Source organism: Scatophagus argus, chromosome 19, assembly GCF_020382885.2.
Source record: "Scatophagus argus isolate fScaArg1 chromosome 19, fScaArg1.pri, whole genome shotgun sequence".
Classification (NCBI taxonomy): Eukaryota; Metazoa; Chordata; class Actinopteri; family Scatophagidae; genus Scatophagus; species Scatophagus argus.
The window spans coordinates 13,943,345-13,960,751 of record NC_058511.1 but is presented as its reverse complement, the minus strand read 5'-3'; the positions used below and the strand labels follow the sequence as shown (position 1 = coordinate 13,960,751).

At 41.3% G+C, this 17,407-nt stretch overlaps 1 protein-coding gene across 4 annotated transcripts in view; it reads left to right on the top strand.

The window, feature by feature from the left end:
- The window catches only part of LOC124051017 (1-phosphatidylinositol 4,5-bisphosphate phosphodiesterase beta-1), a 97,182-nt gene that overhangs the window by 12,503 nt on the left and 67,272 nt on the right, over window positions 1-17,407 (top strand). For all 4 annotated transcript variants that reach the window (XR_006841728.1, XM_046374032.1, XM_046374031.1 and 1 more), the window contains exon 3: window positions 17,012-17,080. Coding sequence is in view for 2 of the 4 variants with exons in the window: in XM_046374031.1 (XP_046229987.1) it covers window positions 17,012-17,080 (69 nt within the window). In the remaining 2 variants the exon portion in view is untranslated. The remainder of the gene's footprint in view (window positions 1-17,011; window positions 17,081-17,407) is intronic.

The following is a 17,407-nucleotide window of genomic DNA, read 5'->3' as shown; positions in this document are numbered from 1 at the left end:
CTTTTTAGTTTAGTTGCCATGCGACAGCACACACCTTGGAAATGTCACATTCTCTTTCAGCCTCCGCTCATATTCTGAAGAGTGTTTCCACTATGAAACTGACACCATTGTTTTCATGTCTGTATATGCATTTGTGTGTGCTCTCCTGAGCAGCCTGTGGTTATAGAGGTTAAATGCTTTCTCTCAGGAGACATATTTCAGCAGTATGCCAATTTCAGGACATTCACTGGACAAGCACTCAGCATATGGCCTTGAGTGATGTTCAGAGGTGAAAGACAGTTTGCCCCGGGCCAAAACCAAAAACAGTTGGCAGCTGGTATTTGTGGGACTTTTTTGAATGGGCCTTGAACTGACCTATGTTTTGGGTCTATGTTAAAACTAATACACACTTGATGCAAAAACAGGCACACCCTCTTATTTCTGTTTTGTCGTAGCGGAGCTCACACGTCTGTTTCCCCCAACGCAGCAATTTTCTGTGATTACTGAGGCTGCTGCTCCTCCACCTCCGTCAGCGTTATATGGTGGTGAGAGATGAGGCATAAATCTGCAGCCAATCTACTGAAAGTGAATTGTGACCTCTGCCAAGTTATGGCCTGGCACGCAGAGGCTCTATTTCATCTGCACCAGTGGTGAGAGAAACAGAGACAGAGGGAGACAGATAGGCAGAAAAACATAGAGACGAAGAACAAGAAGACCAAGATAACCACGATGAAGAAAATTACTTTGTTAGCTGTGGTGCAGCATTTGTTCATTTACATAATGAGTCATTTTCATGCCATGTTAGCACTGGCTTTTAGGAGATTGAACCTTTGCTGACGTAAAATTGTCATTACTGCTATTGTTAAAAATAGCTAGCTCTGTCACCAACGAATGCCTGACTTAGGAGTAAAGATTGCTTTGGAAAGTTTATTATTGACGGGATATTTTTAAATATTCATAAAGTGAAAATTATTTTTACTTTCTTCTTAGTGCAATGCCATCATTAGGGTGAAAATTGGCAGCATAGCACTGAATCTAAATAAATAATACTTGGATTGCATGTTTCTCAGTTGTCAGAAAAGACTGATATTTATTTCCTTGTCGTAGCAACAGGTTTACAGCTGCAACTAACAGCCGGATCTGATCAAGATCTGTGATGCTGTCACACTAACAGGAAAAGCTTTATCGAATTTTGACTTAACAGATCTGCCTTTCTAGCTGTTGGGTTGCATCCAAAGAAAAGACAGAAAGAAAGAACATTTCTGTAACATATATTTACTGAATTTACATATTTTCACTGCGTGATACGGCTCTGCTCAACTCAATTCTACTCACTCTTTTTTGGTTTTCCATTATCAAAAGTTGTGTATAGTACCTGGTATCTGCTACTTTGGTAATTACTTCTGTCAGGTTCCAAGCCAGCTGAACCGAAGCGAAATTACGTTTACCAAAAGTGCATCGAGGTGAGTGGAGCCGAACCGTACCATGCAGTGGAAACGTTGCAAAAGGACTGACAGACAGACAGATGCAGCACTACTGACTGCCATTTAAAGAGATGAATTATCTGTTTTAAAACCAGCTTGTCGTGCCATGTGAAATTTCTGTTGTGTATCTTCAAACCAGATTTTAATAATTTAATAGGCAAAATGACAATTAGAGCCCGAAACACAATGAAAGTCGCCCTCGTGCAATATTGGTACATAAAGCGCTCACATTTAGGACAACAAATTCTTTCTTCCCCACATGAAATCTTTTCACATTGGGTAAATTTCAAACTCAGGTAAGGTATTGAGACAGTCCTGTTACCACCTCCTGCAGCCACCCAGCGAGCTTTAGGCTTTGCAATCAGCACTGAATGGCTGAAGCTTACAGCATAAGGTGAGGACAGGCTTAGTGATATCGGCCTTAGATGTCACTGTACTAAATCTATAAAGATGTTATTAATTGTTTTTCAGGAGCTGAACAAAAGCTGCTGTCACAGTTGTCACTGCAGCACTTACGTATGATAACAGTTAAGCCAACCACTCCGTGCCGTGTTATTTGGGAACAGCAAATGTTCTGTACAACAAAATGTAAAACAAGGATAGCGTTTTTCCATCTTCCAAGTTTTATAAGGTGACACAGACAACAGCCTGGCTCAGAGTAGCCTGCCTAAAACAAGAGAATGTAAACTGTTGACCTGTCTTCCTAGCAGGGCAGAAAAAGCCTATATATGTACCCTGTAGAGTGAATCAGCCTTTATCAGCTGGGAGTTAAAAGCAGAAAAAGAAAAGTGTTAAAAGAAGAAAAGCGTTGCCAGACTCTTTTGGATTAGTAGTTCCTCTGCGACTTCAGAAGGCTTTGTTTGCGCTTGAGTTAGCCCTGTTTTTTCTCTTTGAATTCCGATTAGGACTTCTTTTCAACCCACTGTGCTGGTTTACAGGCAGACAAATAAAAGCCCAAGCATGCGCATGCACGCACACACACACACACACAGTAACCCTGAGGAGGAGGAGGGGCACAGTTCTGTTCATTTCCCCTCCTGAACGGCTGGAATCCGTTCACAAAACATGGCTCGGCAGATCTGGAGAGAGGGCTTTTTGTCTATTTAGAGCCTTTTGGGTGATTAAAGGTTCCACTGTTGCCAACAGTGTTCAGTGTGGGTCTCAGTGCCTCAGATGACTCTTCCTGGGTAACAGAGGTGACTTAGGAATGGCAGCAGCTCTGACTGGGCCGCTCAGACACCCTGCATTTGAGTGATAAGCTTAACCAGTCATATGGCTTATAGATGATGATGATGCAGCACCAGCTGACGGATAACAGTTAAAGTCTCTAAGAATATTTGTTGGACAAAACAAGAACACCTTAAAGATATAATGCAGTCATGTGCAATAACCCTGCAAAAGTGCTTCCTTAGTGAGACTGTGTCAGGTGAATGTTTCACTCTGCACTGCTTTGCACTGGAGTTCATGAGACATTTGTCTTATGTTGTCCACTCTCTGTACTTACTTGACTTTGATTACTCAGACAGATGTTTAAAGGATAACACTGGTATCATTTTAGTTTTCTCCCATCACTGTAATTACAGCCAATGAAGCGTAAACATGTTATTGTATTAGAAGTTACTGGTACTTGCTCCACTGTATGCCTCACCCACTGCATCTGAGGTTGCTGTATAGCAATTAAAAAAATCTATTATAAACAAGTTGCATGGACATTTTGCATAATATATATAAGAACTTCAAAAACACAACAGCTAGATTATTGTTATATGCCAATTGTGTCATTCTTTGAATGATTAATGTGTATTGTTTGAGTTTTTAATTGGAAGACATCATTTTAAAATAATCATTTAAAGACTGTAATTCCAGTCACAATATTACAGCTTGTAAACTGGCACAAAATTTATATACATCTCAATATTCACAATTTATGGTGCACATTTTGATGGCGCTGTGTTGTAAATGTGACAGATTGAAATAAGACTGTATTAGAATAATTCATGAGTGATTTACAATGACATTAGAAGCAGGCAATGAGTCATCTCAGAAAATTCGAATCATATTATGACTTTATAACAAAATATATCATAGAAAATACATATTGTTTGACTTGTGCAAGTGCTTGTGTAAGTATGACTTACAGCCAAAAGACAACATGTGGCTCATGCTGGCCTTATCAGCGATGCTTTGTCTGTCTGACTGACTGTTTAAAATATGGCAGCAGAGTGAAGAGGATGATTAAGCTTCTCCTTGTCTCATGGGTTCAGGTATTTATAACATTTATGCTGACCTATTTCTGGGCTGCTTATTCAAAAATGATCTCTATTATGTTTGATCGCTTTCACCTGACACAGTTCACACACAATGCAGCTTGACATTGAGCGCTCAGTATTTGTGCGACAGAGGTATTGCACGCGGTCACGGGAGCAGAGAAGCAGAGCGGGAAAGGAAGCGGGAATGAAGAGAGACTTGGATGGGGCTGACGCAAACCATTACGCTGCCTTTCTCTTTAGTTGTCTTATTCCATTCACTTGAACATTGTCAAAAAGAAAAGCCTCTCTCTTATTTCAAGCGTAAATAAATGCAAGGATGCCTTCCCAGTGTGAAGGAAAGGGCTTGATGAAATTTTGATGTGGAGCGCTGAGATGTATGGTTAGCAGTAAGGACAGTAAATTGACTTTATCTCTGCTCAATGGGCCGCAGTCATCTGAAAGGTCTGCCTCACTCTCACTCTCCTTATTTTTGTTCTTCTGTCTGTCTTTCCCTGTATCGGCGCACTCTGTCTCCACTATCTTCAGACATGCTGATTGCCTCTTCATTATTACCTGCCCATATTGGTTTTGGTGCTGTAGTAAGAGGCAGTGCTCTAAGGGTAACCCCTATTTCATGCCAGTGTTTTTTTTTTTTCTTGATGAAATTTCTGCTCTTTAATATTAACAGCTGGTGTTATAACCAGATTAACAGCTAACCTTTGCCAGCACCGATCAGATTGCTTTTTTCTGACACCTTTCTGGATGCTAGAAGTAAAACTCATTTCTTCATGTATTCTATAGATGAAGGTACATTATCCTCCTCGTCAGCTGGGAGTAATTTAATCAGTGGCAGTAAACAAGCTGAGCCCAATGTGAACCTTGAACATTTCAACCTTTACCATAAAGTGTCAGAAGTAAGACTCTGTAGCTTATAGGTCTCCAGGCAGCAGCATTTGCTGGAGTTTGAAGCTGTCAGTCTGACATGGCCATGATTTGAATAGATTTAAATGTGCAGCGGAGGCCAGGCTGCTGTTGTAGCTGTCAGTTAGATATTTGCATGACTGCGACAGGACAGAACTGTTAGTCGAGATCTGCATCACAACACAGCTGAATCAGTCAGTGTCAGCTTGTTTATGCTTGTTTTTTCTCCTCTCTGCATCGGTCTGGCAGTGTCACCAAGCTGAACCAGTAAAGGCTGCATGTAGTGAGCACTCTAAGTTCTGTGTCTTGCATCGGGGGAGCATTGACTTCCTCATGATGCCAGTGTTTTTATTGTGGGTCGTAGCATGCTTCAAGCAATCTTAGTGGTACAGTGTGTCTTCTGACCACATAAAAAGTCAAATGTTTCTATTTGTTTTGAATGACCACGCTTTAAGGCCGGTTTGTCCTTGTTGACATTTATGGTGTTACCATCACACCTCTGCACACCTGACCACCTGCAAGAGGATGCGAATCATTGTTGAAAGTTACATTAACTGCCAGACTCCTTTATTCAACAAATCGCAGGCAGCTTATGTGTAATCATCCTTTTTTTTCATCATTTCTTCTTTTTTCTTTTGCCTAGTAATTTTACCATCTAGTAAAGAAAACATGGTTATATGGCATTGCTTTACTCTCATTGAACTGAGGCCTTTTGTTTCCTCTTCCTCTTCCCCTTATTAACACCACTGTGAAAGATTTTGCTTGACTTACTAGAGCGTTTCGTAATGGTTCGATGGTGACTGTCAATAAAATGTGTAGATCAGTGGAAAGCTGGGGTTTGCACGTCACAGTGGAATGACCAGACGTTTTGATTGTCAGAGGGTCAGAAATCAGAGGTTACAGTCATTCACAGTAGTTTGTGGATCTCTGGTAACTGTTTGTCCAAGTAAGACAGAGTGCATGTCGGAAGGGATTAATTAAATCTCCCAATCATTGACTTGCGCTATTAGTTTTAATTATGCTAAATCGATAATAGTCGAGAATTTATAGTGTAGACATTTAAAAGCTGATGCATCCAGTAAACTGACATTTAAAATTTGTGAGGACTGAGTTTTATGAGTCAACTGGTGCACAGAGACAAACCGACTCTCTCTTTCTCTTTTCTTCATCCATTCCCTTCCCTCCACTTCAAACGCTTCAAACCCAGCCCAGTTGCCATGACAATCCAATCCATGCAGCTTGTTTTCTGATGCTGCAAAGTACTCAAAACCCACCCTGCTGCTGTGATTTGACTGCCATCGCTGTACTGAGCCAGGTGGCTGCTTTCCTCAGGGAGCCCTTTCAAATAAAGGCATTCAGCCAAAAGACTTTGAAGTCCCACTGTAGACAAGCTCTCAATAAGAGAACACACTTCCTTCCTGTTTCATCCCAGGCTTTGACGTGGAAGGTTAGAGGGAGCACAACCTCATGTTGCTCACCAGCTTGTTGAAGAAAAAAAATGAGTGTGTGGGTCGGTGAAGGGGGGGTGAGTTATGATTATTACTGTTTATGAACTTGTAATCCTCAATCCAACTCACACCCTCTCCAAATAAAACTGTGTCACAGAATTTTGGTGAAGTGAAATCCTCAAAATGTGTGACCAAATGGCGTTACTCAAAGCTTGTCAGCCCACGGCCAAGAAGCACTCTGGACGGATCGTACACAATTGTAGGTTTAGGACGCGGAAGGCGAACAAGAGAGAATTACCCAAGCCCTGTAAAGAAAGGCTGAAATTTGAACTCAGGAAGTTCTTGCTGTGTGTCACAGCGCTAAAAAGCTTAGCTACCCTGCCGTCCCTGATTCAGTAATTAATAATTTAAACACAGTAGACACTTTTATACGGTGCCATTTAAAAGCACTCAATTAACAGAAGATTTTGGTCTCACTTCTTTTATCAAATTGGGGTAAAACAAATGTTCATTCATCTCCTATCATCAAAGGCTCAACAGAGAGAGAATACACCTATCTCTTTGTTAAACACTTTCGTTTCCCTTTAATTTTTTGGCCTTTGACTGTGTAGCATATGTCAAAAGTTCATCCGATTATAACGTTCTCCCATTCCATTTCTCTTCTTTTTCATCTACACTGTTACATAGAACACACAGATGAGAACTGAAAGTGAAAGAAGTCAGAATTGCGCTCATTCGTTTCTGCTCATAAAAATGTTGTAAAAATTGACAAAAGGCAAAGTTAGCTTTGATGACAAATTCATGATTATTTTCTGTTATTTAAGACAAAGAATACAAAGTGTGTCTGCTCTTTCATGCCAGCATTGGAGACTGTTTTTCATTTCTGGACAGTAGGAAGGCTGATGATAAAAGTTAAAGAAAACATCCAGTTAACTAATTATTAACACCAACACAAAGTAGAATATTGCATTGAGAGACCCCATTGTGACGCATCAAATAGAAAAGATGGTTAGCTGAGGGCACTTTTCATTTTCGTATTAATGAAATGGTCATGAATAATGAGAATGAGGAATGAAACAAAATGTACAGCTCTCCAAGTAAAAGGACACAAATGTGGCAGGTTTGACAGACTTGCAAGCAATCAGTGTTATCAAGACACTCTGCTTTCGTGCAACTTTCTTGCTCAATACTGAGAATACCACATTTTATCAGCGTGTAGCCAGTTGAGTAATCAACAAGATTATCAGTTTCCTGTTCAGGAATGTAGAAAAAAGAGACTTCAAGTAGCCTGAACGTTTCAGTGTGCTTATAGAAAACTAACATAAGGCTTTAATGTCTTAACATGATTGGCCTCTTCAAACCACACTTATTGTTTGCCAACACATTTCATAACTGTTTCCATGACATTGCACATACACACTCTGCACTAATTTACTAGCCTTGTTAATATACAAAAAGCTGTCATTTGTCGTCTTTCTTTCCCCTCTCTCTTCCCCTGCCTCTCTAATGTTTCAAGCCGGTTTTTCCATATTAACTGAAAGACCTTGATAAGTTTTATTTAATTCATTTTGCTGTAGGTATGGATGGTGTACGCCCAAGTCCCATTTGCTAATCAGGCAATTACAGGCATTTTGCCCTCTAACAATTTCCAGTGCTTTCTGCACCAGTTGCTCAAAATTGGTGACTGGTAAGAAGAAGTTTTTAACTTCCTTTCAAAGTGGTAGATATATCGTGGTCCTTGAGATAGTAAGTATAAATAATCCCAGACCGCCAAGAGTAAGTTTTTTCCATTGACTGGTCTCGTTAATCATTTACAAGCCTGTTAGAAAGGGCTGCATATCTCGTGTTCACTCTCAGAAACCCTGAATTATACTTGTCTTGTATTTATACAGCTTTCTCAGACAAAGTTTACTCTCTTGGTGATTGCTTTGATACAGACTAATCATGATAATTACATTTGATCAGATGTTTTAAGGTTTCATGACAACCTGCTGCTTTTGATTTTAAGATGAATACCTTTGGACTCAATTATGTTGCTGCAATCTCCCCATCTACGAATGTCAGAAAGCTTATTAACAGCACAAGCAAGGACTCATAGTAGATTATTAACATCTCTACATAGACACATGTACACACCGAGTGGAAAAAAATTCTTAGGAAATCCTCTCAAAACCAAATCAAGTACAAGAATGGACATGTCAGTAGAAGGCAGTACATTTTCCAACACAACCAGTGACAGTATCCATTATCACAGTGCTGTGCGTATCTTACATTGCTGACATGATGTGTCAAACTCAGTGATTTTATTTAACTGATAAATAGTGTGTTGGAGTGAATTTTAAAGATTTTATGCAAAGCTGTCTCTATGTTGTTTATCCCCAAACTTTCCTCAAAGTCCCCTCTTTGTCTCGCTGTTCCATTTCCGCTCGAGCAACTAAGTATGTCACAAATGTGGGTCAGCCGCCTTTCTTTCCCCACTAAAGTCAATTCAATTTGGTGAAATGATAAGAAGGTATCAAATTTAAACTGCTTGGCGGTGCTCTGGGGCAAGACAAGAAGCACAGCAGTCTGCCATACTTAAAATACCAGCTTCTCTCCAAGAGCCTTCCTCGAGAGAGTTACATGATGGGAGGGAGAGGAACAACACCTTGCTCGTTAGAGAGATTTAGTTTTCATCAGTATATTAGTGGACAACCGGAAGCCAGGGTGGCAGGGAAAACTTTCGCACACATTTTTTCTACAGTGTCACAGTGCTCTGCTGATGCTGTTGTTGTCTTTGTATGTTGTATTTCTTTGATTCAAATGAGGATGGAAAGACACTGGGCTTCTGAGTGGGTCAAGAGAAGAGTGTCACCTAATAGGCTCTTGAGAGTAATGGTATAGACTAATTCACTGGCTGATTTGTCCGTTTTGTTCTTGATGCAATGCTGGTTAACCAGTTGGCAATCATCATCAAGTTATGACATTGATGGGAATCTCCTCTATAAGATCAACAAGCACCAATTGTTGTGTGGCAGCCCCCTTGAGGCTTCGCAGCCAATCAAACCCTGTGACAACCCGTGACCATATCATTTGCAATCCATGTTTTCTTGTGTTGTAACCACATGAAATACATAATTTAATAAAGATTAGAAACATGAAATTGTAACATTGTTGGCTAGCGTATGCTCCAGCTCAGCTGTTGGAAGACAGATCTTTAGCAGTTCTTCTGCATTTTTATTGTTGGAATAGCTGATAAGAACACAGCCCAGTATAGTAGGGTTTCTATAAAACCTGGACTTTTCAGATTGTTATATTTTTCTTTTTCAACAAAAACAATTAAAAATAAAATTGGCTCACTTTAGTTTAAGATCTGTTGGTATTAGTATTATGTTGATTATGAAGTTCCAGTACGAAACTGTTTAAGATATGCTTGAGCTCATTTAAAAAGAGTGTTGCAGTGCTTTTTTTTTCTTTGTGAGCTTGTGCCAGTTTTCTGTCCTCTGTTCTGCCTCATCCCCCTCTCGCTGTATTTAGTATTTATTTGTACTGATCAAACTGCACTAGTTAGAAAAGAAGTGTGGAGAAAGGGGGAAGTATAACCAGAAAGTGTTTAAAGAAGGATCTTGGCGAAGAAGAGACACAGACACAGAGAGGGAGAAACATAGAGCTTTGCCTGCCGAAAGACAGTGAAAAATACATTTCTCTTAGCCTTCTGCTTTGTCCTGACTTCAAAGAGCCCATGGATTGCACTTAGGAGGTGTCTAAATGAGGTGATGTGAAAGATGAGAGCCAGAGCTGCACTGTATCTGCCACAGGCAGTGATTCTCAAAGGACTTCAGTGGAGAGCCCCGGCACAAGAGAGTACAGGCACAAGGCTCACATTCAGCCCGTTGATTTTAATACAGAGGTGTGGTGGCTGTTGCTTGAATGCCACAAATTTCATTTGTATTGTAACCTGCAAGGACACGTTGAGTTTACTGTTTGAACAGAAAAAGAATATGAGGATATGTTGCACAGATACCCAGAGATACCCATATTTTTTTTGCGTTTTCATACCATTAAAAAGTTGTGTGTGTGCATCATAGTGTGTGAGTGTGTTAGTTTTCATGAGTTCATACTGCAGTGTTTGTGGTTGTGTGTTGTAGGCCCTTATCTAAATATCTAAAATAGATAAATTATCTTAATTAGTGCTCACGTTGCAATGTGTGTTTGTGTTTTTGCATTCCTTCGCGCGTGCTAGTGTGGTTCACTCTCACCAGGCCTCTGAAGGGGCTCTCAGATATTCAGCTGCAGAAGATAAGAGCCATCCACAGTGTGCCTCAAGGAAGCCATGCAGATAGAGGAGCAGATTTAAATGCTGTGGAGGAGTGAAGACGGAAGAAGATGGAGGAAGGGATGGGGGTTGGTGTGCTCGTGCTAGTGTGTATTGGTGGGGGATCGGGCAAGACAAGATGTGAACTGTCATCTATCGACACGAGAGCTTCTGTCAAGATGCAAGAAGACAGGAGGGAAGCATGGAGGGAGCGAGGATGAGGAGGAACAGAGGGCGCTGATATCCAGGGAGAGGATAGGTGAGACAAGTGATAGAGAGGCACATGTCCAAGACAGTGCAGGCAGAGACAGACAAGAGAAGACAGAGTAACCGGGGGGGGGGATCCAGCCAGAAGCATAACAAAGACGGAGCGAGAGAGAACGAGGGAAGATGATGGACAGATGAGGGAAGCAGCTCTGCTTTCTCTGTCATCCCACTCGTTTCTGCTATGTATCAGAGAGGAGTACACTCCCTCCACTATCCCTCACTACACTCCATCCGTCACTGTGCAGGCAAGTGTGTGTGTGTGCGCGTTTGTGTCCAAGATTTGATTGGTATAGCACGCCTCAAGGAATACTGTGACCAGCGTGAGCTGAAGAGCCGGTCACCTCATCGCTCTCAGTCCTCGAGTGTTTATAATGAGTGAACACAGCAGACGCTGCAGATTGATGATAGAGAGGAGTTGGGGTTTGCATGTTTATATGCACAGACGTGTGCGTTTTTGTCTATAGAGTTGTGTTTGTGAGCATGTGTATTACCTGATGTGTGAGAGCATGAACGTGCACGCTGATGTAGAGAACAAAGCTTCCTGTGGCCTGTATCTCAGCAGTGGTTGTTTTGCGAAGTGTGTCGGCTGCTGATAGCCACTATCAGCCACAGCCACGCTCCTCCATCGCTTGGCCTCAGTGTTTTTTTTTCTTTTTTTTTTCCACGTACCCTTTCCTCCTTAACTCCTACCTTGCTGCCTTCCCTCATTTCTTCCCTCATTCCTTCTGACCTCTAATCTCTATGTCCTTTTCCTATCTGTCTGATCATGAACACTCAGAATGATTACCACAGTCACTTATTTAGGACCTTTTTCTTGTTTTTATGACCTAATTTTCCTTGTGTACTCTTGCCTCATTCAGTCCACTGAAAAGCCACTTTTAAATACATCATTATGTACATGTTTTGACAATGAGGGTATAGTGGAATCAACAAACAGATGCAAATCCAGCAAGACAAATTCATATCATTTCCTCCTATCAGCATTTGAGAAAGTTTGCAACTACATTTCAACAACCTGCCTTAAGTCTGTGGAAACTTTCAGCAGTTGATGTTTAGGATTGACATGGCAACCAGAAACCAATGTCAAGTCATGGCACGTGACTTGAAGGTTGAAACAGGGGAAGGTATATATTTGTTGACATTTAGTGACAGTGAACAAGTGATTAAGGAATCAATATAGCTCCTGTCTGCAGTATTTAAACACAAAATAAAGCAAAGAATCACTCTGGATATCCAAAAATGGTTGCACTAAGACTTCCTTATGAATTTTCCTTTGAAAGGTCAGCGTAACAGGGGAATAAACAAGAGCTGAAGAACTGACTCATAACAAAATCACGGACATTAATATGCCAACTAGAGCTGTGATGATCAGTCAGTCAATTAGTCAATCGCCAGAACAAATAATCTAACTGTTGTGATAGTAAAATAATCCTTTCGTTCATCAGTCAAGCAGAAACAGCGAAAACATGCCCAAAATTCTCATTTCCAATGTGAGTAATTTTTTTTTGTTGTTTGGACAAAACATAACAGCTGAAGACAACACCTTGGACTCTGGGTCTGTCGACATTTCATTAAATAAACGATTGACAGATAAGCCAGAAGATTAATTATGCAATAGTAAATGTAATCATTAGTTTACCAAAACATTTATAATGCTTCAGACTGTTCAAGAGCATGTCAGATGAGTTTTCTCAAAATGACTTTTGACAGTGGGGTGCAATGTATCACAACTTCAAGATTCTCAAATGCTTGAGGGCAATCACTAGACCAGGAGTGTACATGGGTTAGCCAGAGCATTAACGCCGATCCCAGCCACACATTGTTGCTTTTACTACGACAGTCTGGGTGATGTCTCCGCATCCATTCAACACACTCATCTGTTGGCTGAGACAGAGGGCAACACCCATTTGAAAACACAGACTTTGTGTGGTAAAGGTTACAGACACAAGCCTGGTGTCTGAAGCACCTCTCTGAGTGGATACATGAGCAGCCCATTTAACTGCACGTAGAAATTTTTTTATGAATTATAGTTGCAGCCTTCGCTTGAGCTTATGTGACTTTAGAATCCATTTTACAAATCTACAGTTTACCTATGTGCAACCAGAATTCATTGAGTTTGAGGAAAAAGGTAAATGCTCTTTCAATTCATCTTATTCATGTAAAGAGAATTTACCCTTTGTTGGTCATTTATGACACAGCATTGATTTGTTTGATGATTTTATCTCATTTTTTGATATTGCAGAGGGAGAGAAGGATAGGATGGATGAAAAACAGTGAATTAGTTGCTTGTTTTAAATAGGCTCCCAGGCAGCCTCGTGGCAATGCAAGACTCTCCAATTTGGCCCAAGGCCTTTGTCACATGCCATACCTCATTTCTCCTCCACTTTTGCTGTCACTGTTCGCTTTATACTGCCTCATAAAGCAATTAATCCATGGGAATGATTTAAAACAGCAGGACCTCCTGTGAGTATCTTAGATTACCGGCAGGACAGAAAGCAGCTCACAGTGCAAAGTCGGCACACATGCATACGTGCGGAACTGTGTACACAAAAGGTCCACAAAGTCATTTTCCTCCTTTCCTCTCTTCTCTTTTGTTTGACTATTTGTCAGCCACTTCAGGTGAGGATTGGTATGGGCCTGTTAGAGTCGCTCTATAGAAACACATGAGTAGAGCAACAGAGTGGATGTGACTCTCAACCAGGTTCAAGCACAGCTCTCCACACAGCATTTCCCCTTGCAACAGGACATGTTCCCTGGCAGCCGAGTGTCGCTGGAGAGCCACTTACAGGCACAGGCACAGCACCTGTGTGGCTTTAGTGTGTTTTGTTCCACTTAAGTGCTAGCTCTGTTTGTGATGAGGGGGAAACATCCATGCCTAGAATCCTCTGACCCTGAGTCAGTGAAAAACTCTTATGCACAGAAAATTCATTTGTTGTGCAATAGTTTCATGTAGCTCTCTTTCATCTATTTTCTCTTTTCCTTTGGCTGCACTCTAAGTTGTGTAGAGTCCAGAGCGTCCTGGGATACATACTGAGCTTATTTCGGTCCAGGAGATGGCATGAAGGGGTTAGGGGCCACCCTGACTTGTTTTAGCAGTGCAGTCTGTGTGTGTTTTGCCTCTCAGCACTGCTGTACGCAAAGCACAACTGACCAGCCAGCAACCTGATATAGACATTGAGGGTTGTGGATGAAAAATGACACTGTGGAATGAATTGTTAAATTCTTGTTAGCTTTTTATCATTCAGATTTAAAAAAGGAAAAGAGAAAAAGAACTCTTGTACTGCTAAACATTGCTAATATTGCACTTTCCTTTGCAAATGAAAGTGTTAATGTGCTGGCCACTGGTACAATAGACAAAACAGCCCTGTCTCACACATCTCCCCTTTCACTGGCTCTGTGCGTATTCACCTCTCCCTCCTTCTTGCCCTCACTTTCTTTGCTCCTTGTCTCCGTTGCTCAGCAGAGGCTCTGAGCCCTGTGGAGTGCACATCCATTTTGAACCTAGAGGCTGTCAAGCACTCTGTTGGTAAATGAGCAAGCTAACCTGTGGCTTTCAGTGTCCCCACTTGCACTTATCCTTTTCTCCGTCTCCAACGTCCATTCCATGTTTCCTTAACATTCTCTCACTTTTTTTTTCTCACATCAGCACATCCTTCCTCTGCTTGGGCTACTAAAGCTGTGAGAGAGTGTTGCTTCAAAGGGCACCAGGACTCTTTCTTATGAAAAACCAACCAACCTGACCAGACTCTGAAAGCTCCATTCTAGATACTCTATAAAGACTGTGTTATTCAAAGCACCTTGTATCTGATTTTTTTTCCCGGATAGCCCCCAGTCAAGTTCTGTATATCACATTTCATACACTATTGACCTCAGTGTTCTTTCAAATTAAAGAGGATAACAAAGAGTGGTCTAGCAAAAGAACTGTGCAATATATTAGATGTACAAAGTGCCTGAAGCAAGTACATATTTGACAACAAAATAACTCACAGATCAATGATGAATATCCAACAAAGTTTCATATGAACACCACCCTCCTTATTTGCCATTTGGAAAAGGAATGGCTTTAATTTTAAAAGGAAAACAGCATGTTGCTGCTGTTGCGTGAACAGCGGCTCAACGGCAGACCTAGACAAACAGAAAGCAAAGCCCAGGGCCAGTGCATGTTATGCATGTTCATTAATTTGTGTAGTTTCTCTCCTGTGGCCCTGCTTGCTTCCTGGACGTGCCATGGATCCCAATAGACTTTGGATCCCTGCTCGCTGTTTTGATGCACACAGAAAAGCCCAGAGAGAGAGAAGAAGAGAAATAGGAGTAGGGAAAGACAGAGCGAGAGGCAGCGTGATAGATAAAGGGAGATGATGGAAATGAACAGATAAAGAGCATATGTCAGAGGAAATAAATGAGAGAAGTTATGGCTGGCCTGCTACACAGAAAAAAATACTTTAATTAACTAACTCTGCAGCGTCTGCAATTATAAAGCTAAGTCAATACTCATAAAATGTCACGGACATCAACTTTTATTTACATCCGCACAATGAGCAAGCCTCTGCAAAGTGTAAAAAAATGCTGATATAGTTCTTTGGATGTTAATGGCTACACATGTAAAATATCAGTTGCATACTGTGTGAGCAGCTTGTCACCCATACAGATCGTTTGCTTTACCCTTAATGAGCAGGCTCTATAGGTTAACGCTTAACCAATGATGCTGGTCCAGCATAGAGTTGTGTTAACTGTGCCGGGCTGGAGGGCACAAAAACGGACCACATCAGCGAGCTGCTTCCTGAAGCCCCGCTGTTCCACCAAGCCCCCATGCAGAACTCCACCTCTCTAAAGAGACTTCAAAGGCAGGCATTTGCAGACGCGATGTAGGCGTTAACCTTTGACTCAGAGGCTCTCTCTGTGCAAGCAGTCTAATTGATGCTATGCACTGCAGAAAAAAAAGAATAACTTGTCCTTGTGGTTTACAGCCATACAGTAGAATCGAGTGCTTTAATTTCCATCTCTCATATGGAGACAGATAATGGTAGTGCATCTACTGTAGAAAAGTGTCAACAGTTTTTAAGACCTCTGCTGACCCATGGTTTGCTGCTTTCTAATAATGCTTTTGTATATGACGGCAAGAAGTGCTGATTTAAGGAAAGATTGAGTCAAGCCTCCGTTGCTCCTTGTCTCCCCAGATAATGCTGAGTGGACACACAGTTCACTCTGGTTAATTTTCCACCTCATGTCCTGGCTCTCTCTCAGAGAGATGAAGAGAACGATAATCCCGACTAATAAAGGCATGTGGTGGCTGAAGAGAGGGTGCAGGGGCCCCGTGTGCAACTGCAGTTTGTTTATTTTTGCTGCTTAATTCATTACTGGCTGTCTAGAGGATCATAGGATTGCAAATAAGCGTGAAACATTTGGTCAGTGGATTGGTGGATGGACAGACGGATGAGTAGATGGGTGCCTATCTGTGGTGTGTGCCGACTCATACACTGGAATCCCAGGTTGGCTTTCGTGCTGCAGGGGAGGCTGAATGCCAATTTCAGATGGTTGTAATCTGAAATTATTATCTGCATCATTAGAAGCTTTGCCTACACACACTGCTTCATGGTTTCCGTTAATTAGACACTCTTGTTTTATCCCAGATCACCTCTGTATCACAATAGTGTGATGGTTAAATCATTGTGTTGATATTCATAATGTTTTCAAGGCTGTCTTCAATAGGGTTCCATGTTTCGTCTCGTTTCCAGTTGACTACCGCACGCACAGCTGACTTCTGTGCCAGGCAGAACATTGTGTATGTGTAGGGTGTTTTGCATCCAAGGAGTGTTGGTTTTGCTTGCCAGCAGTGACTCCTGTGTTGTGCTGCGACCGAGGATATTTTCTGTCATGGAACGCAATCTGCACCTTTTCCTTTTGTTTCTGTCATGTCCCACCAGTCCGGTATCTGGTTTCATGAGGACATTCTCGAAAACCTATTTTGAATGTTTGTGCATGCGAGGTGAATTTATCAAGATCATCAGTCAACATGGTAACTTTACACATTTGTACTAATTTTGTGCACAACACTGCAATGACACTTTCACAGTGCTAAGTGTCACTAGGCTTGCATTTGTCTGCACTGAATGACTCCCACATGGCATCCGGTATTGAGGCTAATGTGTGTCCTTAAACACTTATGCTTTTTGAAACACAAACACTGAAGGCTTTCAGCCACAGGTGGCAGGTTTGGAAGCAGAAAGGGTCACTGAAATGTTCCCCTTCACCTTGGATCCCAAACAGCACCCATGGGCACAGAAGCTCTTTGTGTCCAAAACTCTCTCTGAAGCCTTTGAATTGGTTGACATTGACACTGATTTGGCTGTGCTTTTTTCTTCTATGCAGGATACAGACCTACTGGATATAGCGTATATAAAAGATGCCCGAAATGGAAAGTGCACAAAAACACCAAAGGTAAGGCCACAATAAACTAATTTGAGTTTGCTTAGATATATGAAAACATATTTATTCAGATGTGTTCTGGTTGTTTATTGTCTATAACACAATACAATATAACCTGTTGTATCAAGAACATTAGTTTCAGTATCGTCCTTGTTTTTATCTGTTGAGCCTCTGGGAACACAATGAGAAATGTACTGAAAGGACAGAGAAGGGTATTTTTTAGGTGATGATACGCTTTGTAATGGTTTGTGTTTATTTTTGCACAGAAATGAAAGCCATGAGTGGGTGTGAGCCCAACCGTGATTCAGACTGTCTGTCTGTATCCACCCAGCCAAGATA